A 25,193-nucleotide genomic window follows, 5' to 3' on the forward strand; every position below is an offset into this window, starting at 1 on the left:
TTCTACATTTAGCTTTATTCTTCTATAATCGGTGTTCAAATCCCATTTGGAAGATGATTACAAGGCGCAGACAGATAAATTCAAAAAAATCCATAATAAAATTTGGACTTATGTCAATAAAATATTTAATTAAAGCGATGCTTTGACAGAATCGTTAGGGCGTTGGAAAATAACTTGTGACATTTATTCTGTGTCTTTACGTTCTGGGTTCAACTCCTGTCGATGTCAACTTTGTAGTTCACTTAGAGATCAATAAAATAAAATATCAATGAATTATTGACATTTATATAATCGACCAATCATCTCCCAGCGAAACTACTGATCTGGGACCTATGTTAGAAAAAAACTATATTTAAGTTGGATTAAATATGGGCAACATATTTTTTTATGTTTCAAAAAAATCTAATTGGTTAAATGATATCGTGTAGATTAACAAAACATAATAAATAAATAGATATTAGAAAGAAAGAAAAAAGTTTATTTTAAAATTTATCTGCTTTCTAAGCGACAAGAAAAAAGTGACCGTGTCACATACGCCAGTCTTGTGTAAAACCTGGCTCAGTTTCGGAAAGCATGCAAACTGATTTCCTATCATCATGAGAAGAAGAATGGATCCCGAAATCCGCAAGTCTGTATTCGTAATATATATTTCAGTATTGATGTTCAGTAAAAGCCAGCAAACTAACTTTTTATTATATTATAAGTAAATAAATAACACAAAATTAAAATGATCATAACTTTTAAAAGTATCTTAATTCTTTACGATCCTTTAAGAATAACATAACAAGAGCGGGATACGTCCTGAATTAATCATACATAATTTTATTTTAATTAATTGATCGAGTAGTTAATTATTCTTTTTATGTAGAATTTATTAAAATTAAATGAAAATCTAATACTTCCGTAAAGTACCGACATAATTATTAGCGTGCAGTTAGTGCGAGCCGAGTTAATTATTTTATATTTAATCAGCGAAAAGAAACAAAGTTACATTTATTTAATATCAAATTAGTTTTTAAAATGTTGCATCGTTTCTTATTTTCACTTATCAAATTAATTTAAGTATTTTATTGTTTATAAGTTCTTTACTTTTGCATGTAGAGGGATTGGTGATAACTTTCTATCCGGTTATTGCATTAACTGGTGCCTGTCCAGGATAAAACTCGTTTTATTTTCAATGATATAGGAAAGATATATATATATAAATATAAATATATATATTTATAAATCTTGTTTAACTCATTGTGCTGCGACCATGATGAGGAACCGCCTTGAAGGGTTTTACCCGAACAGAAATTGAAAGAACCCCGTCGTATATATAAGTGTCTGTATTTGTCCCCCCCCCCCAATCTCTTGACAACCTATGTTGGTGTGTTTATGTCCCCATAACTTAGCGGTTCGGCAAAAGAGACTGATAGAATAAGTACTAGGTTTACAAAGAATAAGGGTTAATGCAGTGGTCGATTTCTTCGACTAAAAGGCGAGGTCGATTTCTTCGACAAAATGACTGAAACAAATAAAAAAAAAGAGGTTATGTATATATGAGAGAATGTTATGGCCCGGTTCATAGTGTTACCCAGGATTTTGCGTCCATGAAGCGCTCAGCTTTGCACATCTCGTCAGACCCTAATGGCTGATGGCCTATAATCTTTCTTCAAAAGAAAAATAACCTATAAACCTGCCATAACTATAACATTCTCCAAATACTCTCTACTGTTCTGTGCTTTTCTTTCGAATTTATGATTTACTGAGGATCTATCTATTTCTTTCTTTATATTATGTGTGTCCGTTGGGATATAGAAATACTCAGGTTGGAGTCCGAGGGCGCGGCAAGCCCTTTGGGAGTTAGGGACCCCTGGTCTTTGTCTATGCATTCCTCTAGAAGGCCAACTCGTAAATAAAATCCGCTGCTCTACTGAGCCGGACATCTTGCACTTTGCTTGTCTCTGGGCTTTTTGTCATCGCGGTGTTGTGCAAGCCATACTCAACTTAGAACCCTTACATGGGCATTACTGATCTTAACATTTGTCCGCGATCGTCATGCTCGTGTAGCGCATAGACAACCATCGTATTTGTGCGTGTGAAATTAAAAACTGTTTTAAACGTATATTTGTATAAAAGGGCAAGAAGCAAGCCTCATCCACTTTTTGTTGTTGTTGTTGTCACTGCTACATTCCCCTCTCATTTGAACTCTACAACTCTAATCCAAGTTAAAGCCACTTGGGACACACGTATGCTTGTGTGGGCATGTATCTTGTGCACATACGCACGGAAACAAATGCATGCATACATACACGCATGAATGCATACCCACACATACAAGCATACCTACACACACACACACACATGCGTGTATACATACACTCATGCATACAATTTTTTAAACCTGTTGGTTTTCAAAACGTCCTTGACCTATTACAAACTGAAAGTGATGAAACAAAATCTGAGCTAAGGGAAGTAAGTTAACATTACGAAAAGTTAAATAAAATTAAAATTCGTAACACATCTCGGGGCCCCAAAAGTTGATGTTTAGTCATTTGTTAGAGTAGGCATAACATTTATTTTGTTTTAAATGTTGTAGTTGTTTCACCTATAATTGTGAAGTTCTCGTTCGATTCCTGGACCTGGCTGTGTGTTGCTCCAGTTCACTCAGCTGTAGAAATGAGTTGCGACATCACTGGTGCCAAGCTGTATCGGCCCCTTTGCCTTTCCCTTGGATAACATCGGTGGTATGGAGAGGGGAGGTTGGTATGGGCGACTGCTGGACATCCTGGACTTGTGCTTTGGAGGGCAACTTTCTAGGTGCAATCTGATGGCCACTCATGACCGAAGGGGATCTTTACCCTCTTAGTTTTTCACGGAATAATTATTGATGTCTCATCGTCATCATTTTACGTCTGCCTTCCATGCCAGCATGCATTGGACTGCTCAGAACAGTTTGAATCAGTTCTTCTTGGAAGTCATTTTATTCATCGACACTAACTCGTCTGTTTAATTTTAGCTTATTTTCCTTGCTTGCATCTTCCTTTCCCATGCTGCTTTACAGAATGTACAGAGTGCATTTTATTATAGTGCCAGCACTATGGAAGTTGAACATATGGAATATTCATAGTTAAAACTGACAGGACTTATTGGAGTGGAGAAGTAAATTCAGTGGCGTAGCTACAGTATAAAGGCTCATGGCTCAGTTGTTAGAGCGTCGAGCTTACGATCGTGAGGTTGTGAGCTCGAATCCCAGACCGGGCTGTGTATTGTGTTCTTGAGCAAGACACTTTATTTCACATTGCTCCAGTTCACTCAGCTGTAGAAATGAGTTGCGACGTCACAGGTGCAAAGCTGTATCGGCTGTTGCCGTTCCCTTGGTTAACACTGGTGGTGTGGAAAGGGGAGGCCAGTATGCATGGGCGACTGCTGGTCTTCCACAAACAACCTTGCCCTGACTTGTGCCTGGGAGGGTAACTTTCTAAGTGCAATCCCATGGTCAGTGTCGTGACCCAAGGGGGTTTCAGCTACAGTATGTGCTGCCTGGGATAGTCATTGAGTTTTTCCACACCCCATGGACCTCCACAGTCCTATAAAGGCTTACATGGCAGGCCTTTAAGTGATGCACCCAAAAAGCATCACCTGCAGTGGACGTCCCCTAGCTACACTGCTGTGTAAATTCTCCTCAAACCAGAGACCTAACCTGAATACTTGCAACAGAGTGGACTCCACTAAATGTTCCTAAGAAGTCAGTTTGTGGTATTAAATTAGGAAACTAAATAAGTCTCCTTCCCATGTTGGACTTGGTCTAATTTTGAACTTAGAATGCAAAAAGCCAGAACGACTACTGCGAGTTTCACCTTTACCTTTTAACATTTAAACTGGACATATCCGGCCCATATTTTCTACCAGTTTTATGTTGAAACTGGCCAGATCCAGCCTTTCACACCTCTCCTACAATGTCATTCTAAAAATAAACCATCACATCATCAAAATCTCAGGGTTATGAGGTAATACATGATTAATTTTTAAATTAACCATGTGGATAAATAAGCATTCATCATCATCATCATCATCATTTAGCGTCCGTTCTCCATGCTAGCGGTAAATTAATCTGAATGCTAAAGGGTTAAAATTTCACCAGTCCACTGTCCTGGGTTGGTACTTTTATATTTACTGATCCTAAAAAGGTGGAGAGCAAACTTTAACTTGACAGGATTTGTACTCAAAATGCAGAGAGTCAGAACAAATATCACAAGGTATTTTATCTGATGCTCTTAAGACTCTGCCAATTCATTTTCTGTTGGTGGTTAATGATTTTATATAGTCTGATATGTGGCTATTTCTTTGACACTGAATAGATGCAGGTGTGGTTAAGAAGCTTGCTTTCCAACTATGTGATGATGGGTTCAATCTCACCTTGAGCAAGTGTCTACTACAATAGCCCTGGGCCAAATTCGCTATCAAATACACTCAATATCATGTGATGGTTGTAAACGAGCACCACCATCATACAAGTGATGTTTGTGTCCAGTCTTATAGAAGCAGGTTAGGGTGGGCAACAGGAAAATCTGCCTCAAAGAATTCCATCTGACTTGTGCAAGGATGGGAAAGTAGATGTTAAACAATAATGATTCCAACAGCATTTGTAATAAAGCACAATGACAAATACAAACAGTTCCAATGTAAATAAGACTGGCTTCTAAAAGCCATGAAACTATATTTCAACTATTTATAGTGTTGATCATTTGAAGAAAGTTATGGATTAGCAATACCTTTCCATTTAATATAGCATTCTACTTTTTAGTTGATGCAAGTAAAAAAAAGCTAAAATTCATTTATACTCGATAGCATTAACATCAACTGCATCAAAATTGATATGATTAATCATTTCATATTTCTTTTGCCTTTTATACGTCATCTACAGAAGCCTGGAAGGTTTAAGTCCGGTAACAAATATTGAATTGGATGGAAAAGAAGTTCCTTGTAGAGTTGACGATTTGAAACAGTTATCTGTTCTTGGAAATGGGAGCTTTGGAGTTGTCTATGGGATGGAACATGGACCAACCAAAAAGATTATGGCTGTCAAGGTAGGTATTTAGCATGTAAAAATTGAAATACAAAGCACTAGTAGAGATAATGTATTTATTCAAGTATTGCAGAAGGATTGCTTGAAAGGGGGAACTACAACTGTGCTTCGTGGTCTGCTACCACAACAGCTCCTTTATAGGATCCAGTTAGCTCCAGACATCAACAGGAGGAACCACGTCCGGTTTCGGCCCCTACTCCTCTACCGTTTTGACGTGGTGCCCCCCCCCCTCCGCTTTTGGAGGTGTCTTCAGCTCTGGTGTTATGTGCATTTCTTCTTTCTTCTGTTCCCTGGCCTCTTCGCTGTAGCATCGAGTGTCAGCCGGTGGCTGACTGGCTTGTCAAATTTTTCCCTTTAAATACCTGCCGCTAGGCTCCAGCAGGTTGTCACGTGACACTGTCTCACCGTAACTGACTAGTGAAGGCGCGTAGTCTTAGCCTGCGCATTCTCTAAACTACTGTCACCTGTCAGTCAGGGAAGCTAATTCAGTGTCAGCTTGTCTCACCTACTGATGTTATTTCCCGCCGGCATGTTATGACTTTCAAGCCTACTTGAAATAATTATTTTAATTTAATGTGCCCTTTTAAGGCCTAGCCAGGCTCATGGGCCCGATTTCCTGGTTTCAATGGCGTATGTGTTTCCCAGCTGGACGGGACTCCAGTCCATCACAGCGTTACTCATTTTTGCCAGCTGAGTGGACTGGAGCAACGTGAAATGAAATGTTTTGCTCAAGAACACGTGTCACCTGGTCCAGGAGTCGAAACCACAATCTTACGATCATGATGCTGACACATGCCTCCACAATTGCTTGAAATATGTTTATATATATTTTTATATAAGAAAATAAAATGACAAAAGAAAGAAATAAACGATTATCTTATGAACTTCATTAGCTTACAGTTGTTTTTGCTGTAAGATGCAGTGGACTCAGTTAAGTGCTTCAGTAACATCTTATAGCTTTATCAGAGCCTTAGCACTTCATATACGAGGCTTTGATGAAGCTATAAGGTGTTACTCAAGCACTCAACTCAGAGTCCACTGCATCTTATAACTGAAACAGCTCTAAACTAATGAAATTCAAAAGATAATAATTTATTCCTTTGTCATCTTATTTTCTTATTGCTGCTCTGTACTCAACTAATGTTTTGCTCTGAAGCATATGTGTATTGTGTTCTACATTTGATTATTAGCTTCACCATCATCATCATCATCATCATCATCATTTAATGTCCGCTTTCCATGCTAGCATGGGTTGGACGTTTTGACCAGGTCTGGGAAGCCAGGAGGCTGCACCAGGCTCCAGTCTGATCTGGCAGAGTTTCTACAGCTGGATGCCCTTCCTAATGCCAACCATTCTGAGAGTGTAGTGGGTGCTTTTACGTGCCACCAGCACGAAGGCCAGTCAGATGGTACTGCCAACGGTCATCCTCAAATGGTGCTTTTTATGTGCCACCTGCACAGGAGCCAGTCCAGCGGCACTGGCAATGACCTCACTCGAATGTTTTTTCACGTGTCACCAGCACAAGTGCCAGTAAAATGACACAGGTAACGATCACGCTCAAATGGTGCTTTTTACGTGCCCTGACAACGATCATGCTTGTATGGTACACTTAGTGCTCCACTAGCACAGATGCCAGTCATGAAATTTGATTTCAATTTCACTTGCCTCAACAGGTCTTCACAAGCAGAGTTTAGTGTCCAATGAAGGAAAGGTACACATAAGTGGGCTGGTTACACCCCTGGCATAGGCCACAAGGTTATGGTCTCACTTGGGCTTACCGAGTCTTCTCAAGCACAGCATATTTCCAAAGGTCCTGGTCACTAGTCATTGCCTCGGTGAGGCCCAATATTCACCACCTCATCCCGGGTCTTCCTGGGTCATTAAGTGAAATATATATGTGCATACCTTGAGGCTTTATCAATACTTTGGATAAATGACATTACTATACTTGATGGCACCAGCACTGATGAGGTTTGTTTTGGCATGGTTTTCACCGCTGGGTTCCCTTCCTAACGTCAACCACTCTACTGAGTGAACTGGATAAGATACTGAAATATTTGGGAATGTCACAAGCTTTTATGCTTCTGCACTCAGCCACAGTGTTTTAAATATTATATACATTGTGACTTCAAAGACCCGACAAATGAAGTGAGTTCATGGCTTGCAGGATGGCCTGCTGTGCTTGGGGAGACCTATTGTGTCAAGTACATCAGCATCAAAATACCTGTGCTGGTGACACGTAAAAAGCACCGCCTGACTGGCATCCGTGCCGGTGGCATGTAAAGAGCACCAACTGATTGTGGCCGTTTGCCAGCCTCCCCTGACCCTTGTGCTGGTGGCTTATAAAAAGCACCTACTACACTCATGGAGTGGTTGGCGTTAGGAAGGGCATCCAGCTGTAGAAACACTGCCAGATCAGACTAGAACCTGGTGCAGCCTCTTGGCTTCCCAGACCCCGGTCGAACCGTCCAACCCGTGCTAACATGGAAAACGGACGTTAAACGATGATGATGATGATTGTTATTATTTTAATCTAATGTTTCATGTGTGAATATTGATTCAATTTATTTATATATTTTTTTCTATGTAGCCTTTTATTTTCACAATTGGTTTTGCAGACTTTAAACAGAGCATCTTGAATCTCTACAAATGAGAATTTTTCTGTAACTTTTAACCGGAATCAAACAAGTTATGTTTAAAAATCTGTTATATGCATGCACTTGGCAGTGAATACATGCTACTAACAAAGTCCAACAAACCAGAAAAGCACATTTTACATTCTCGCCTGCTACTGGCTAGATGATTTTTGTCTGCTGCTGAAATAGTTTGTGTTTTTAAGCATATCACATCTATAAGAGAAACTATCCCTTGATGAATCATCATCATCATCATCGTTTAACGTTCACTTTCCTTGCTAGCATGGGTTGGACGGTTCGAGTGGGGTCTGGGAAGACTGCTGGAAATTTGCTTTTTTCACAATGTATTTAGAATATGATGCACCAGAGGCTACGAGTTATGTTTATTTTTTGCCTTGTTCTTTTACTCTTTTACTTGTTTCAGTCTCTTGACTGTGGCCATGCTGGAGCACCGCCTTTAGTCGAGCAACTCGACCCCAGGACTTATTCTTTCTAAGCCTAGTACTTATTCTATCGGTCTCTTTTGCCAAACTGCTAAGTTACAGGGACGTAAACACACCACCATCAGTTGTCAAGCGACGTTGAGGGGACAAACATAGACACACACACACACACACACACATATATATATATATATATATATATATATATATATATATAAAATCTTTGTAGTCATAAAGTGAGACAGATGAGTGACAACCTGGCCACTGGTGGTGGTGTAACACACCATACTAATCATATCTGTCGGGCATGTGGAAGAGAGTGTAATTCAGCAGGAGGACTTAAACGACATGCAAGGGTACATGAAGCCCAGTTACAACTACAGCTGGCTATTACCGGTAAAGGTTTTAGTTGCCAATTCTATACAAGACATTGTAGATCTTTAGCTGGGCTAAAAAGTCACATTCGATCACAGCACCAGTAACAGTTAAGCTTCGTGCAATGGCCATACTCGATAATGAGGGGGCAGCCATAATATACATATATACAACGGGCTTCTTTCAGCTTCCGTCTACCAAATCCACCCACAAGGCTTTGGTCGGCCCGAGGCTATTGTAGAAGGCACTTGCCCATGGTGCCACGCGGTGGGACTGAACGCGGAACCATATGTGGTTGGTAAGCATGCTACTTACCACACAGCCACTCCTAACTTTTCAGCATTCAGGTTGCTGTGTCAAATATATAATGCTTATTTATTCGCATATTTTTGAATTAATTATGCATTATCTTGTAGCATGGCGATTTCAGTGATGTGATTGTATATTTTTAGAATGGTGTTGTTGGTTAGTGTAATAGTTTGGCCAGTTTGAAAATAAAGCAGGTAGAATGTTTGGGCTAGATACAGTTGGCTTAAATGTTAAAGAAAATTTCCGCTAAGCTAAATTCTACTTTTTCTCATGATGAAGAAAATGCCATTGCTTATTTCTATGCCATGTTTTTATTTCAAGTTCTCTATTTTGCTTGACTTGTGTCATAAACAAACCACTTTTCCTTTTCCTTTGTATAGTTACCCTTTGTTTAATTATGGCATGTATTTAATATCTAGATGCATCCATTTATATTTTTATTGAAAATTTTCTAACCAAGTATTTCAACTATTTTGTATATTTCAGAAAATAAAATTTGTTACTTCTGACCAAGACAAAATGAAACGTTTAGTACGAGATTTGGAGATTTCAAAGAAAGTTAATAGTGAATATACTGTGAAATGTTTGGGAACACTCTTTAGTGAGGTATATTTTTTTCTTATTTCATGTTGATATGAACTCATGTGTAGAAGCAGATTTTGTTGTATCTTGGTAGGGTCATCATGCCAATAATAAACATGCACACTGGTTCTAGTTCACTTCTTTCATAATTATTAGTCAATTAGTTAAAATTTAACCACTCAGAATGATTGTTTGATTAATCATTTAGTCAGTCAATCAATTGATCAATCTTTTTTCCTCTGCTTGATTGGCAGATGGACATGAAGCAAACCTGGAGCAGAGTGGATATGTCATTGATGAAGTCACGAATGGTGATGAAAGGAATTTGCTAAACCTAACTGATTGATTGATCAAACAATTAATCAAGCAATCAGTTAGTTAATTGGTTAGATGATTAACCAGTTGACTAATGATAATAAGTGTTTTTGACTTAAGATGTTTCAGCTATGAACATTCTGTCTTTTTTCAACCATAATGCATGTATAACTCTGTCCTTCATTTAGCCAATATGGTGTAATTTGAAAGGGATTTGGCTATTATTTCTAGTACATTGAGTGACTCTACAGAAGCTCCCTCTTTGACTCATTTCTAGTGGGTATATGTGAATATAGGTAGAGGTAAGCTCTGCAAATATAAATAGAAATTTTCAGAATCTAAGCCATTAGAACTGACTTTTTTGAACAATGTCATATTTATTTATTTTTTTATGCACCCTTTTCAAGCCTAGCCAGGCTCATGGGCCTGGTTTCTGTGGTGTATGTGTTCCCCACCCCCCAGCCGGAGGGGACGCCAGTCCATCGCAGCTTTACCCAAGAAACAGGAAGAAAGAGTGAGAGAAAGTTGGGGCGAAGGAGTACAACAGGGGTCGCCACCACCCCTTGCCGAAGCCTCATGGAGCTTTAGGTGTTTTCACTCAATAAACACATACAATGCCCGGTCTGGGAATCGAAACTGAAATCCTCCGACCGCGAGTCCACTGCCCTAACCACTGGGCCATTGCGCCTCCACAATGTCATATTACTGGCTCCATTATATATAAAGCAAAATCTAGAGACACTTCTTGGCATGTACTTGGTCTGAGAAACATTCAGGATTCCAACACTATATACAATTTTGCACACACATGCATGCATAGCATATACACGTATAACTTATAGTAATATTCTTTATCATTATTTATTCCTTTCAATGAAGGGAGATGTCTGGATACTCATGGAAAAAAAGGATCTGTGCTTGGAGCAATTTTATCAACATGTCAATTCTACTACAATTCCTGAAGAATTTTTGGCTAAAACAACTTTAATTGTAAGTATTATAAATACTAATGATATCACAATGTCACAATTAGCATTTGGCAGAATTGTTAGCATGTTGGACAAAATACTTAGCAGTATTTCTGGATCTACATTCTCAATTTATCTTTGAACTAACAGTATCGCCCGGCGTTGCTCGGGTTTGTAAGGGAAATAACTATATAAACATTTTTAGAGAGTTACTTCCCTTATATGATAGCAAAAAATGCATTAAAAATGGGAAAAAATGATGGTAAATTTTTTTTAAATCATAGACTCATCGTAGACATTTTTAGAGAGTTACGTCCCTTATATAATAGCAAAAAAAATGCATTAAAAATGGAAAAAAATGATGGTAAATTTTTTTTTAAATCGTAGACTCATCGTAGAAATTTATAGAGAGTTACGTCCCTTATATAATAGCAAAAAAAATACATTAAAAATGGAAAAAATGATGGTAAATTTTTTTTTAAATCGTAGACTTATCGTAGACGCGCGCTAATACCCAGAAGGGCTCGATATGAATCACGACTATAAGATACCCAGTTTTGGTTAAACTGCACTGCAAAATGTGGGAGTAGTTAGGAATCTAAATCGTAGGAGACAGACACCACACAACCTCACTTTTATATATATAGATTTCTGTTGAGATTGACTTTGCTTTTCATCCTTTCAGGGTTGATAAAATAAATACCAGTTAAGTACTGGGGTTGATTTAATCAATGAACATCTTCCCTGTAAAATTATTGGCCTTGTGCCAAAATTTGAAATAATTATTACCAATTTCACTCATGTTGTTATTGTTGTTGTATGGTCAAGCAGGTTTCATTTGCAGGTTGGGTTCCGTCTTACTGCGTGGCAGCTTTGTACAAGTGTCTTCTACTATATAACTCCTGGCTTACCAATGTCTTGAGAGTGAGATGCGAAAAATGGAAACTGTATGGCAGCCTGATGTGTGTGTGTGTGTATGCATATCGTAATCATCATCGTAATCTTCCATGCTGGCATGGGTTGGATGGTTTGACAGGAGCTGGCCAGGCAGAGGACTACACCAAGCTCCACTGTCTGTTTTGCATGGTTTTTATGGCTGGATGTCCTTACTAATGCCAACCACTTTACAGAGTGGACTGGGTGCTTTTTACATGGCACTAACATATACTCTTTTACTCTTTTATTTGTTTCAGTCATTTGTTGTGGCCATGCTGGAGCACCACCTTTAGTCGAGCAAATCGACCCCAGGACTTATTCTTTGTAAGCCTAGTACTTATTCTGTCGGTCTCTTTTGCCGAACTGCTAAGTTATGGGGACGTAAACACACCAGCATCGGTTGTCAAGCGATGTTGGGGGGACAAACACAGACACATACATATATATATACATATATACAACGGGCTTCTTTCAGTTTCTGTCTACCAAATCCACTCACATGGCTTTGGTCGGCCTGAGGCTATAGTAGAAGACACTTGCCCAAGGTTCCACGCAGTGGGACTGAACCCGGAACCATGTGGTTCGTAAGCAAGCTACTTACCACACAGCCACTCCTACACCTATGTTTATGATTTTTTTGCATTGAGCAATTTTACAAAATGTTGATATTGTTTATGTCCCCTATAAATGAAATATTCAGCTGTGGTTTGATGTACAAAGGTGTGGAACAAAGTTCTTTATGTGTCAGGGTTGACACCAAGGAGGACATCCAACTCAAGAAATCTTTTTCAACCCATTCCAGCATAGAATAGGGGAATACGAACATGGTGGTGCTAATCAGAAGCATAATTGTTTTAATGCCCCCTTTTCTATACTTGCATGGTTCGGATGGAATTTGGTGAAGGAGGTTTTCTACAGCTCCATGCCTTTCCTGTTTCAAAGCAAGGTAATATTTCCCCATGACTAGACATGTTTTTTATGGAAGACCGAAAATGAATCACATTGCTTGTATGATGATAATGCTTGTTTACAGTCATCACGTGATACCTAGACAATTATATACATACACACAGTGGGCTTCTTTCAGTCTCTGTGTACCAAATCCACTTATAAAGCTTTGATCATCCTGGAGCTGTAATAGAAGGTACTGCATAGTAGGACTGAATCCAAGACCATGTGGATGGAAAGCAAATTTCTAAACCGCATGACTAGATATTGATCTAGAAATTTGATAAATACATCATCATCATCATCATCATTTAATGTCCGCTTTCCATGCTAGCATGAGTTGGACAATTTGATTGAGGACTAGCGAACCAGATCGCTGCACCAGGCTCCAATCTTGATCTGGCAGAGTTTCTACAGTTGGATGCTCTTCCTAATGCCAACCACTCCAAGAGTGTAGTGGGTGCTTTTATGTGCCACCGGCACGAGGGCCAGTCAGGTGGCACTGGCAACGGCCACAAAAAAAATCGTTTTTTTTTTTTTTTGTCACCTGCACAAGTGCCAGTAAGGCGACGAATGGTAACGATCACGCTCGAATGGTGCTTTTTACGTGCCACTGGCACAAACACCAGTGAGCCACTCTGGCAACAATCACGCTCGGATGGTGCTCTTAGTGCTCCACTTCAGTTTCTGTGTACCAAATCCACTTATAACGCTTTGATCATCCTGGAGCTGTAACAGAAAGTACTGCATAGTAAGCCTGAATCCAAGACCACATAGATAGAAAGCAAATTTCCAAACCACATGACCATGCTGATATTGATCTAGAAATTTGATAAATTCAGTTTTATTAAATGTTTATTGTTCTATGTTGTTAATTATACCCTTGTTCTTTTTATCTAGGTTGTAAAAGCTTTGCAATATCTGAGAAAAGAATTAAAAATAATGCACAAAGATGTTAAACCATCAAACATATTACTTGAAAAGAATGGTGGAGTTTGTGTCTGTGACTTTGGTGTTAGTGGACCTCTTGATGATTCATTTGCCAAATCAATGAATGCTGGATGTAAAGCTTACATGGCTGTAGGTACCCTTTTGTACAATTTTTTGTGCTCTCTTTGTATATTTATGTGTTTCTTGTGAGAAATTTTTGTTGTTGGTGTAATTTGAAACACTTCCGTATTGTTGTTAGTGTCATTGGTATGGCCATCATCAACTTCATCAGCTTAGCTTTCATTTTTCCATGCTTGCATGGGTCGGACGGAATCTTTTGAGGCAGAATTATTACAGCTGAATGTTGTTCTTGCTGATGATGCTTACCAGTTTCCAAGTGAGGTAATATTTCCCATGACCAGGTGTGTTTTCCCATGGAAAACCAGAAACAAACAACATTGCTTGTATAATGGTGATATTCATTTACAACCATCGTATGATGCTTAGACAAGAGTATACACACACACATACACATGCACACACATCATCATCATCATCATCATCGTTTAGTGTCCGCTTTCCATGCTAGCATGGGTTGGATGGTTCGACCGGGATCTGGGAAGCCAGGAGGCTGCACCAGGCTCCAGTCTGATCTGGCAATGTTTCTACAGCTGGATGCCCTTCCTAATGCCAACCACTCCATGAGTGTAGTGGGTGCTTTTTATGTGCCACCAGCACAGGGGCCAGGGGAGGCTGGCAATGCCCGCGATCGGTTGGTGGTTTTTACGTGCCACTGACACGGAAGCCAGTCAAGGCTGCGCTGGCATCGGCCACATACGGATGGTTATTTTTACGTGCCACCGGCGCAGGTGCCAGGGTAGGCTGGCAATGGCCAAATATCAGTGCCCCAGGTGAGGTGATACACATGTATGTTTATTCATGTATACACACACACATACACACTGTTTAAGAGTGGTCTTAATATTTGAGTGTAGGTTCCATCTAGCTTGGATTCTACCAAGAAACAGCTGTAAGGAGATCTGCCTGTTTCCACAATTATAAGAGAAAGGTGCTTGCTCTTTGCTGGACATTGTTGGTGAGCTAAAGAAGAGCTAGCAAGTGACCTGCTGCAATGGATGCTAAAGCATGGCTTTACTTCAGCAAGTTGTCCAGAAACAATGTATGTAGACCAACTGACCAGAGGCACTGGATGCCTCTCTAAAGACCTCCCTCAAATGATGCAGGACTGAAATGGATGGCATGTGCAGGTTAAAAATGTCTGAGCAAGCCCAACTAGATGATGATAATATACACAATTAAAGGCAGCGAGCTGGCAGAAACATTAGCACACTGGGCGAAATGCTTAGCAGTATTTTGTCTGCCGCTACGTTCTGAGTTCAAATTCCGCCAAGGTCGACTTTGCCTTTCAACCTTTCGGGGTTGATTAAATAAGTACCAGGTACGCACTGAGGTCGATATAATCGATTTAATCCGTTTGTCTGTCCTTGTTTGTCCTCTCTGTGTTTAGCCCCTTTAGTCAACCTGGGGTTGTAGTGAAAGACACTTGCCTAAGTTGCCGTGCAGAGGGTCTGAACCAAATTGACACTCAATCATCACAATTATGATTGTATTAAGGTGGAGTTGGTGGGACATAAAAAAAGTTGGCTTGGTTGCTTTACAGTATCTAGGTTTTACAATTGTCATTGTTTCTGACAGCAATAGTGTGACTGAGTAGTAATATACTGGCTTGATTTAGTTGTCCTTTAGTCTCTCTAAAAACTGGACTCAGTCTACTATTATGGCTGTCATAATAAAATTATGTTTAAAGGAACTGGTGCTGATGCCATGTTAAAAGTGCTGATGCTTGTGCCACATTTAAAGCACTGCTGATGGTTTCACATAAAAACACCCAGTACACTCTGTAAAGTGACAGGCATTAGGGAGGGCATCCAGCTATAGAAACTAGGTCAAAAATAGACTATGAAACCTGGCGTGGCCACTGGCCTTGACAGCTCCTGTCAAGCTGTCTGACCCATAGCAGCATAGAAAACGGATGTTAAATGATGATGGTGATGGTGGTGGTGGTGATGATGATGGTGATGGTGGTGGTGGTGATGATGATGATGATTACGATGATGACGACGACGATGATGATGATGATGATATTGTTGTTGTCCTTATAAACTGTCATTGGATGTGGTCAAGTTCTCAGTAAATGAAGATTTCATTTCCTATTTAGAAGGACTTCTGTCATTAACATGCTTCGAAAAGGAAAGATTTTTATTTCCCCCTTTATAGTCTATATACAAATATTACTGGGTTTACTTTGTTTTTATCCTTCCAAGACAATGGAACATTTAGTTGGAGTACTTAGCAATGTTATGATAGCTTTCATTCTGACACTTGATGTGACATCATCCTGATCATCATCATCATCATCGTTATCTTTATTTAATGTCCATGCTGCTATGGGTTGGATGGTTTTACAGGATCCAGTGAATCCAAGAACTATAGCTTGCTTCAGTATTTGCTTTGGTATATTTTTCTATGGGCGGATGCCTTTCCTAATGCCAACCACTTTACAATGTGTACTGAATGTGTTTTTCATGCCATCAGCACTTTTGAAGTTGCCATGCAGCTTGCGTGACCCTGACTCCACCCCCCACCTCTCAAGGGAAGGAGAGGTTGGCTATATATTAGGAGATGAGGGGTTAAAGTGTGAGAGATGGTGGGTATCAATACAGATTGCTGTAGAGAAGCTGCATAGCTACTCAGTCAGGTAAAAATTATTTTAATGTTTTTGTACAAAGTATCATCATCATCATCATCATTGTTTAGTGTCCGCTTTCCATGCTAGCATGGGTTGGACAGTTCAATTGGGGTCTGGGAAGCCAGAAGGCTGCACCAGACCCAGTCTGATCTGGCAATGTTTCTATGGCTGGATGCCCTTCCTAACGCCAACCACTCCGTGAGTGTAGTGGGTGCTTTTTACGTGCCACCGGCAAATGAAAAAATCTTTAGTATCACCATCTGCTTCCATCGATCTATCTTATATTATTTTCATTTTAAACTGATATACTTACTTTTACACATATGTGTCAAGTTTGCTTTAGTTTTAAATTATGTATCCTAAATATTGCTTGTACAATGGTGATATTCATTTACAACCATCGTGTGATGCTTAGACAAGAGTATACACACACACATACACATGCACACACATCATCATCATCATCATCATCGTTTAGTGTCCGCTTTCCTTGCTAGCATGGATTGGATGGTTCGACCGGGGTCTGGGAAGCCAGGAGGCTGCACCAGGCTCCAGTCTGATCTGGCAATGTTTCTACAGCTGGATGCCCTTCCTAATGCCAACCACTCCGTGAGTGTAGTGGGTGCTTTTTATGTGCCACCGGCACAGGTGCCAGAAGAGGCTGGCAACGCCTGCGATCGGTTGGTGGTTTTTATGTGCCACTGACACGGAAGCCACATACAGATGGTGCTTCTTACGTGCCACCGGCACAGGTGCCAGGATAGGCTGGCAACGGCCAAATATCAGTGCCTCAGGTGAGGTGATACACGGATGGTGCAGATCTCCAAATATTAGAGAATGCAGATCTAAGAATTTGTATTTTGTCGCCAGTACTGTGTCATGTTCATGGCCAAGCAACTTGATTCTTAGTGGCTCAGTTGGTACAACAGTGTGATATGATTTATTAATGTATGCAGTGGCTGCACTATAAAAGTGATGAATGATGCAGTAGCTTCAATTCCTCTAGTGAGGAAAACCAGATGTGATAGACTGGTGATAAAAGGCGGCAAGCTGGCAGAAACGTTAGCATGCCGATCGAAATGCTTTACAGTATTTTGTCTGCTGTTACATTCTGGGTTCAAATTCTGCCGAGGTCGACTTTGCCTTTTATCCTTTCAAGGTCAATTAAATAAGTACCCGTTATGCACTGGGGTCGATATAATCAACTTAATCTGTTTGTCTGTCCTTGTTTGTCCTCTCTGTGTTTAGCCCCTTGTGGGTAGTAAAGAAATACATATTTATTTTAGTGTCAGTTTTTCTATGTTGAGATCTGTATTTCTCATTTCATGATTTGCCTTGTCTTGCTCTGCCATAAATACTTCCTATTATCAGTACATAATTTGTTCACTGAACAGTCATAGTTCATTTCACACCACATATTTATACTAGTGCGGTTGGGATAAATTGCACTAGTATAAACCTATATGTTTATACTGGTCTGGCACCTGTGTCGGTGGCACAAAAAAACACCATCTGATTGTGGCCGTTCGCCAGCCTCGCCTGGCCCCCGTGCCGGTAGCACATAAAAAGCACCATCCGTTCGTGGCCGTTTGCCAGACTCGTCTGGCACCTGTGTCAGTGGCACGTAAAAAGCACCCACTACACTCATGGAGTGGCTGGCGTTAGGAAGGGCATCCAGCTGTAGAAACCCTGCCAAATCAAACTGGGCCTGGTGCAGCCTTCGGGCTTCCCAGACCCCAGTTGAACCGTCCAACCCATGCTAGCATGGAAAGCGGACGTTAAACGATGATGATGATGATGATGGTATTGGTTGAGGCCTTGCACACCTTACTGCTCCCTCGTTTCACTTACACTCCCCTTTTCCTTGCAAATTACTGTTCTATTTTCAACAGATCAATTCAGTCCTCTTCCACAGATCTTATCGAATCAATGCTTATGGCTTGTTGCATTCCTTCTTTTCCTTTCTCTCTACATACTTTTGAACCCAGAAAGAAACCTTCTGTTGCTAAAAGTTAACGGGCCTCTTGTCATTATTTATTATACATAGGCGCAGGAGTGGCTGTGTGGTAAGTAGCTTGCTAACCAACCACATGGTTCCAGGTTCAGTCCCACTGCGTGGCATCTTGGGCAAGTGTCTTCTGCTATAGCCCCGGGCCGACCAAAGCCTTGTGAGTGGATTTAGTAGACGGAAACTGAAAGAAGCCTGTCGTATATATGTATATATATATATATATATTATATATATATATATATATATGTGTGTGTGTGTATGTCTGTGTTTGTCCCCCTAGCATTGCTTGACAACCGATGCTGGTGTGTTTACGTCCCTGTCACTTAGCAGTTCGGCAAAAGTGACCGATAGAATAAGTACTGGACTTACAAAGAATAAGTCCCGGGGTCGATTTGATTGACTAAAGGCGGTGCTCCAGCATGGCCACAGTCAAATGACTGAAACAAGTAAAAAAATATCTAGGCACAGGTGTGGTTGTGTGGTAAGAAGCTTGCTTCCCAACCACATGGCTCTGGATTCAGTCCCACTGTGTGGCATCTTGGGCAAGTGTCTCCTACTGTAGCCTCAGGCTGATCAAAGCCTTTCCACGTATTTCTTATTTTTATTTTTATAAGAAACTAGCAGCATCGCCCGGCGTTGCTCGGGTTTGTAAGGGAAATAACTATATAAGCATTTTTAGAGATGTAAAGTATAATAGCCAACTCAATATGGCTAACCACAAAGGATGGGGGGGTGTTACTGTAGCTTTTTACGTTCTGAGATTTAATAATACATTTTTAGAGAGTTACTTCCCTTATATAATAGCAAAAAAATGCATTAAAAATGGGAAAACATGATGGTAAATTTTTTCAAAAATCGTAGACTCATCGTAGACACACACTAATACCCAGAAGGGCTCGATATGAATCACGACTATAAGATACCCGGTTTTGGTTAAACTGCACCGCAAAATGTGGGAGTAGTTAGGAATCTAAATCGTAGGAGACAGACACACAACTTGACTTTTATATATAAAGATAAGTGGAAATTTTACCAGTGAGTGTGTTAAATTATAAGGCATAAAAAGAAAATGACTCTCCCCAGACACAACAGAATATTATTAATATGTTAAATAATATATGTTAAACAATATGTTGACTGGATGTTTGTTACTGGAACACCTTTGCATTATCTACCTGTTATAGCAGATTAATAAAAAATTATCTAATTTTAAAGAGAATAAGTTTTTGTAGCAGTGTATGTACATAAATTAAAGCATGTAGTAACATAGAAAGATAAACAAAGCACATTTAGTCATTTTGCTGTTTCTGTGGAAGGGGTAGACTCAGGAAGAAATGGGGCCAAATGGTGAGAAGGGACAACAGGGGCTGAAACTCCTGGTAGTTTGCTGCACTTGAGAAGACACGTCAGGCCAAGTAAAATCATGGTTGTCCTTGCATACAGGCATGTACCCTGCGTCCCTCCTCAGCTGAGCATTCCTAATCTTGTAAGCTCATGGGTGCTGGTGCCACATGAGAAGCACGTCTACCGGTGCCATGTAAAAGCACCCAAGCCAGTGCTGCATACAAATACCCAGTACACTCTGTAGAGTGGTTGGCATTTGGAAGGGAATCCAGCCATAGAAACCATGCCAAAACAGGCTGGGCAGATCTTCAGCATCAACACTGTCATAGGAAAATATAACATTCTTATAGTGCGTCGAATTCTTCATTACATATCAGTTTTAGCAATAAATATAACTTATGCCATTTTGAATTTGACCAGAGAAAATTGGGTAACATTTACAACACGCTATTTCTCCAACACTATATCTATTTCTCTCTCCCATTCTGTCTTTCTATCTTTCTCTCTGACTCCTTACCATCTTCCTTCTCCTCCCTTGTCCTACAGGGATGGCCTAGTGTCTCCTCTAGTATGACAACTATCTCTGTCCCTCTATCATACCCTAATTTCTCACTTGGCACACAGCCACTTCCCATAGTTCCACTCCCTCTCTACTTGGTAACCCCATTGGTGTCTCATAAAAAGCACCTATGACAGTACCACATAAAAAGCACCTATGCTGGTACCACAGCCCATGTGCCAATGCCATGTAGAAAACACCCATGCTGGAGCCACATAAAAAAGCCCCCCAGTACACTCTGTAAAGTGGTTGGTAAAGAAAGGGCATCCAGCTATAGAAACCATACTAAAACAGACGATTGAAGTCTGGCACAGCTCTCCTGCTCACCAACTCCTGTCAAACTGTCCAACCCATGCTAGCATGGAAAACGATGATATTGATGATGATGATTTAATTGTTATGCATAATGCACATCCATAATTTATTGTTTGCTCTTTTAGCCTGAATTGATTGATCCTGATCTATCACCTGTACAAAACGATGTCCGGTCAGATGTCTGGAGCTTAGGGATAACGCTGGTAAGTAATTTTCATAAATTTTTCCTGCTTCATTTTGCTTGGTTTCACATCTTATTAAGCACATTATATATACTTTAGGAATATTTTCACCTATTTATATTTTTATATTTTTATATAAACATTTTTTTTTTATAGCTTTTACCATTTTTGTTAATTTTTAAGAGCGAATCAATTCTTCTCCTTTTTAGTCTTGCAACCAAGCAGTTGCAGCCTAATTGTCAAACAGTTAAGTGTTAATTTTCTTTCTGCCAATGCCACAGAATATGGTAATTAAGTTAAACTCTTGATTATTTCAACAAAAATATTTTCTAATGTTTCAATAGCTATTTCTCTATTCTTGCTAACATCTACTTGTTACAGAAAAACATGTTCTTCACAAGGAAGTTCTTCTATTCCTAATAATTCAGTAACAGTATGGGGCTCAACTCTTTCAAAAGAAGAGCAGCCCTAGCCTTGGAATAACATTGGTCACATATTTAGGTGTAATCTGATTATGTTACCTTCATCAAACTGAAAAACTACATATATTGTTGCCACAAGCCCATTCACTGCTACTTCTGACCTATTTCTTTATTACCCACAAGGGGCTAAACACAGAGGGGACAAACAAGGACAGACATAGGTATTAAGTTGATTACATCGACCCCAGTGCGTAACTGGTACTTAATTTATCGACCCCGAAAGGATGAAAGGCAAAGTCGACCTCGGCGGAATTTGAACTCAGAACGTAGCAGCAGACGAAATATTGCTAAGCATTTCGTCCGGCGCGCTAACGTTTCTGCCAGCTCACCGCCTATATTTCAGACCATTGATCTTTACATAGTTCTCTATTGTTGTATAAGTGATGTTTTTTTTTCCTCTCCTATTTTCAATAAAATGCTATAACCCTTAACTAGTTTTCATTCTAAATCTTTTTTTAATTGTTTAAGTTTCTTCCTTTCATGGGCCTTCAAACTTCTATGGAGTTTTAGAGGCACTGCTGTGTCATATGCCATATCATGGCATTTTAAACCTAATGTAACTCATTCCTTCCAGGTTCTGAGAATATTTGATTTCTGTTAGAGTGAAAGGAAGGAAGAGAGAGAGAGAGAGAGAGAGAGACGAAAGTGACTCCACTACTAAACTGGTACTTAATTTATTGATCTCCTAAAAGATGAAAGGCAAAGTTTATCTTGGTGGGATTTAACCTCAATGCAAAGAGCTAACACAAGTACCTGAAAGCATTTTATTTAAGGCTGTAATCATTCTGGCTATTAACAGCTGAATAACTTTCCTGTTTCTAGCTTGAACTTTATCCACTTACGTTGAAATTTAGTGATATTTTTTCATAAAATATTTTAGCTAATACCTATCTTAAGTTAAACATTTTATGTACTCTTTCGAAATTAATTTTTTTTTAATTGCAGATTGAAGTAGGAAATGGAAAATATCCATACACAATTACTTCAAATCCCTTTGATTTTGTGAAAGAGATTGTTGAAGGAGATCCACCGAAATTAACACCAGGCAAATACTCGAAGAATTTTGAGAAGTTTACTGCATTCTGGTATGGTTTCTTATATCTGTGAACAATTAACTTTTTCATATTTTTAGTTTGGGGAGTGATCTAATCCAAAATATGATGATGGTGACCATCATTTAACAACTGCTTTCCATGTTGGCATGGATAGGATGGTTTAATAGGGGACTGGTGAGCTGCAGGGTTGCATTGAGCTCCAATATTATCTTTAGTGTGTTTTCTATGGTTGGAATCCTTTCCTAATGCCAATCACTTTAGAGTGTTCTGGGTGCTTTTTTTTCTTGCCATCAACACTAGTAAGATTGCCACATAACTTCCAAGACAGCAAAGAACAAAAGAAAAGGAACAACTCCCACTACTAAGAGGGAGTATTTCTGTGGGGAAGATGTCAAGTATTGAAAAGCTTGACTATGATAGAGGGACAAGCACAGGTGTCTTGTTATAAAGGAGTTATATGGCTGAAGGAGACAAGGGGAAAGTAGTGATAGTGCTAGAGCAAGCTCTCAAGGAAAAAGGTGAGTATAAGTAAGGACATGGATGGTGGGTCATTGGAAGGGCTGAGAGAGTGGATACTTTCATAAGAAGGTGAGGAGGGATTAAACAGATCGAAGTAGAGGTTAATGTAGTGAGTGATGAACACGGATGGGGATGCAGATGATGGGAAACACCAGTATGTAGAGGGGTAAGGTGGAAGATAGAGACTCAGGAAGGAGCATAGAAGAGAATATAATAAAATGATGTGCAAAGTGTAGGAATTGTGGGAGATATTGAGATACATTAGGGGCTATAGTAGGTAGGTCATGATGATAGATATTTAAGGGCATTCAGAGGTGTTTAGAATTGAGTGTAGCCGAGGGGAGAAAGAGCAGTGACTGAAGGCGTAAAGAGGAAGCAATTGGTTGAAATTGTGTGGGCAGGGATGATGAGGAATTGAAATAGTTCTGGAATTGGAAAGGGAATGGGATATAATATGTGCAATACTGCTCTTAAGTGAGTACAACACAGAAAAATACCAATCATTTCGGTCCTTTGTCTTCTCTGTATGGCTTCACATCTTGAGAGCAGCCTTTGATATTTCGTCCCATGTCTACCCGGTGTGTTTACGTCCCCGTAACTTAGCGGTTCGACAAAAAAGAGACCGAGAGAATAAGTACCAGGCTTACAGAGAATAAGTCCTGGGGTCGATTTGCTCGACTAAAGGCGGTGCTCCAGTATAGCTAATATAGCTGCTTAGGATATTAACTCAATTAGATGTTTTAATGCTATTCAGGTTTCTCTTGATTAGGATGAGTTATATTACCATAATCAAGAAGTGAATATTTAATGAATGCTAGTATTGTGTTACTGTAAGTTTTTTTTGTTTTTCTTTTACATAAATTCTTATTGGTGGCATGTTTTATTTACTTTAATTGCTATACTTCAGCCTCACAAATAGTGAGTTACTAAAATAGTTACACTGTAATACAAATGTTATCACTGTTGGTTAAATGACTGTTATAGAATTTCTTGTGGTTTACTAATTTTTTCGGATCTTTTTGGTTTGAATGGCAGTTTTTTCTAGCAGTGTCATATGAAATTGTCACCCATAATTATGACCCTAGTATCGATCTATTGCATTTCAATCTGTTTTAGGATTAGGGGTGGGGGAAGGGTATCTTTTTTCTTCAAAAATGTAAATAAACCTAATCTGTTTCTTAAACGAGGGACATATTGATATGGCACAGAACGTTTTCACCTCAATAGATGTCATTGATTGGTTGAAATTGCAGAAATTGAAGAAAAAAAACAACAAATATCTTACAAACTATAGAATTTTATCAATAAAGCCAAGAGAAAAAGATGTTTTATAAACACATTCTACCAGTATACGAAGTTTAAAAGTGTTTAGTTATGTGGAAATTATTTTTAAAAACTGCCGTTCAAACCGAAAAGATCCATTTTTTCAGTTAAAGCCTTCCTCTTAAAAACTTTGGGACTTCTCAGTTGCTTGACAGATGTGTACTAGATCATTGATATATAAAAATTATAACAAACTGGCATGGCTGTGAAGGTAAGGAAACTTGTTTCCTAACCACATGGTTCCAGGTCCAGTGGGCAAGTGTCTTCTACTACAGCCTTGGGCCAACCAAAGCCTTGTGAGTGGATTTGGTTGATGAAAACTGAAAGCCCATCTCACACACACACACATGCATACGTGTGAATATGGGTGTACATGCTTGTGTCTGTGTTTGCTCCCACTACTGCTTGCCAACTGGTGTTGGTGTGTTTACATCCCTGTAGCTTAGCAGTTTGCCAAAAGAGACCAATACAATAAGTACTAGGCTTCAAAAAAAAAACAAGTTTTGGGATCAATTTATTTGACTAAAAATTCTTCAAAACAATACTCCAGCATGATCACAGTCTAATGATTAAAACAAGTAATAGGTATAAGGTAAACCAGTTAGTCCTGAAATGTCTTTGATAAGTTTCTAAATCAACATAATCGAGAACGTTTACTAATAATGTGCTTTTCAGACAAACCTGTTTACTCCATATAATACTTTCTGTTACTTAGATAAATTATTGTAAATATGCTTTACTTTTGTATCACTGCTTCAATATTTAACTGTTGTTTGTTTACTTTATTGCAGTTTGACAAAACAGGTTGAAAATCGACCCAAATATGAAGCTCTTCTTGGTCACACATTTTTACAAAATGCTGAAAAGGACGACTTCAATATGAGTGAATATTTATCACCACTTATTGAACAGTACCTATTGAAGACATAGCATATACATCCACATTTTTTAAGATTACTGCCAAGAGTATTATCTAGATTATCAAATGCAAAATGGTGATGTTCCTGGATATATCCAACATTACTCTGACTTTCCTTTGACTTTCTTCCACCGTAAATATTTCTGTTTGATAGACACATGATGAGAAATGACACTAATACATACAAATGATAAAAGTTC

The 25,193-nt window shown here is 39.3% G+C and overlaps 1 protein-coding gene across 1 annotated transcript; it reads left to right on the plus strand.

Annotated features, from left to right (window-relative positions):
* Positions 1-434: 434 nt before the first annotated feature.
* LOC115211857 (dual specificity mitogen-activated protein kinase kinase 2) lies at positions 435-25,193 on the plus strand. Its single transcript, XM_029780585.2, has 8 exons — positions 435-628; positions 4,910-5,072; positions 9,322-9,441; positions 10,612-10,722; positions 13,485-13,664; positions 20,639-20,716; positions 22,123-22,262; positions 24,866-25,193. Exons 1-8 carry the CDS (start codon positions 597-599, stop codon positions 25,002-25,004), a joined length of 963 nt encoding a protein of 320 aa, XP_029636445.1. The 5' UTR covers positions 435-596; the 3' UTR covers positions 25,005-25,193.

This window comes from Octopus sinensis, linkage group LG5 (genome assembly GCF_006345805.1).
Source record: "Octopus sinensis linkage group LG5, ASM634580v1, whole genome shotgun sequence".
Classification (NCBI taxonomy): Eukaryota; Metazoa; Mollusca; class Cephalopoda; order Octopoda; family Octopodidae; genus Octopus; species Octopus sinensis.

What these genes read in the sequence shown, in the direction of transcription:
- LOC115211857 (XM_029780585.2), top strand. Translation starts at nt 597, where the DNA reads ATGAGAAGAAGAATGGATCCCGAAATCCGCAA. An exon ending in ATGGATCCCGAAATCCGCAA is followed by an intron (nt 629 to 4,909) that starts GTCTGTATTCGT and finishes CGTCATCTACAG; the next exon opens with AAGCCTGGAAGGTTTAAGTC. An exon ending in GATGTAAAGCTTACATGGCT is followed by an intron (nt 13,665 to 20,638) that starts GTAGGTACCCTT and finishes TTGCTCTTTTAG; the next exon opens with CCTGAATTGATTGATCCTGA.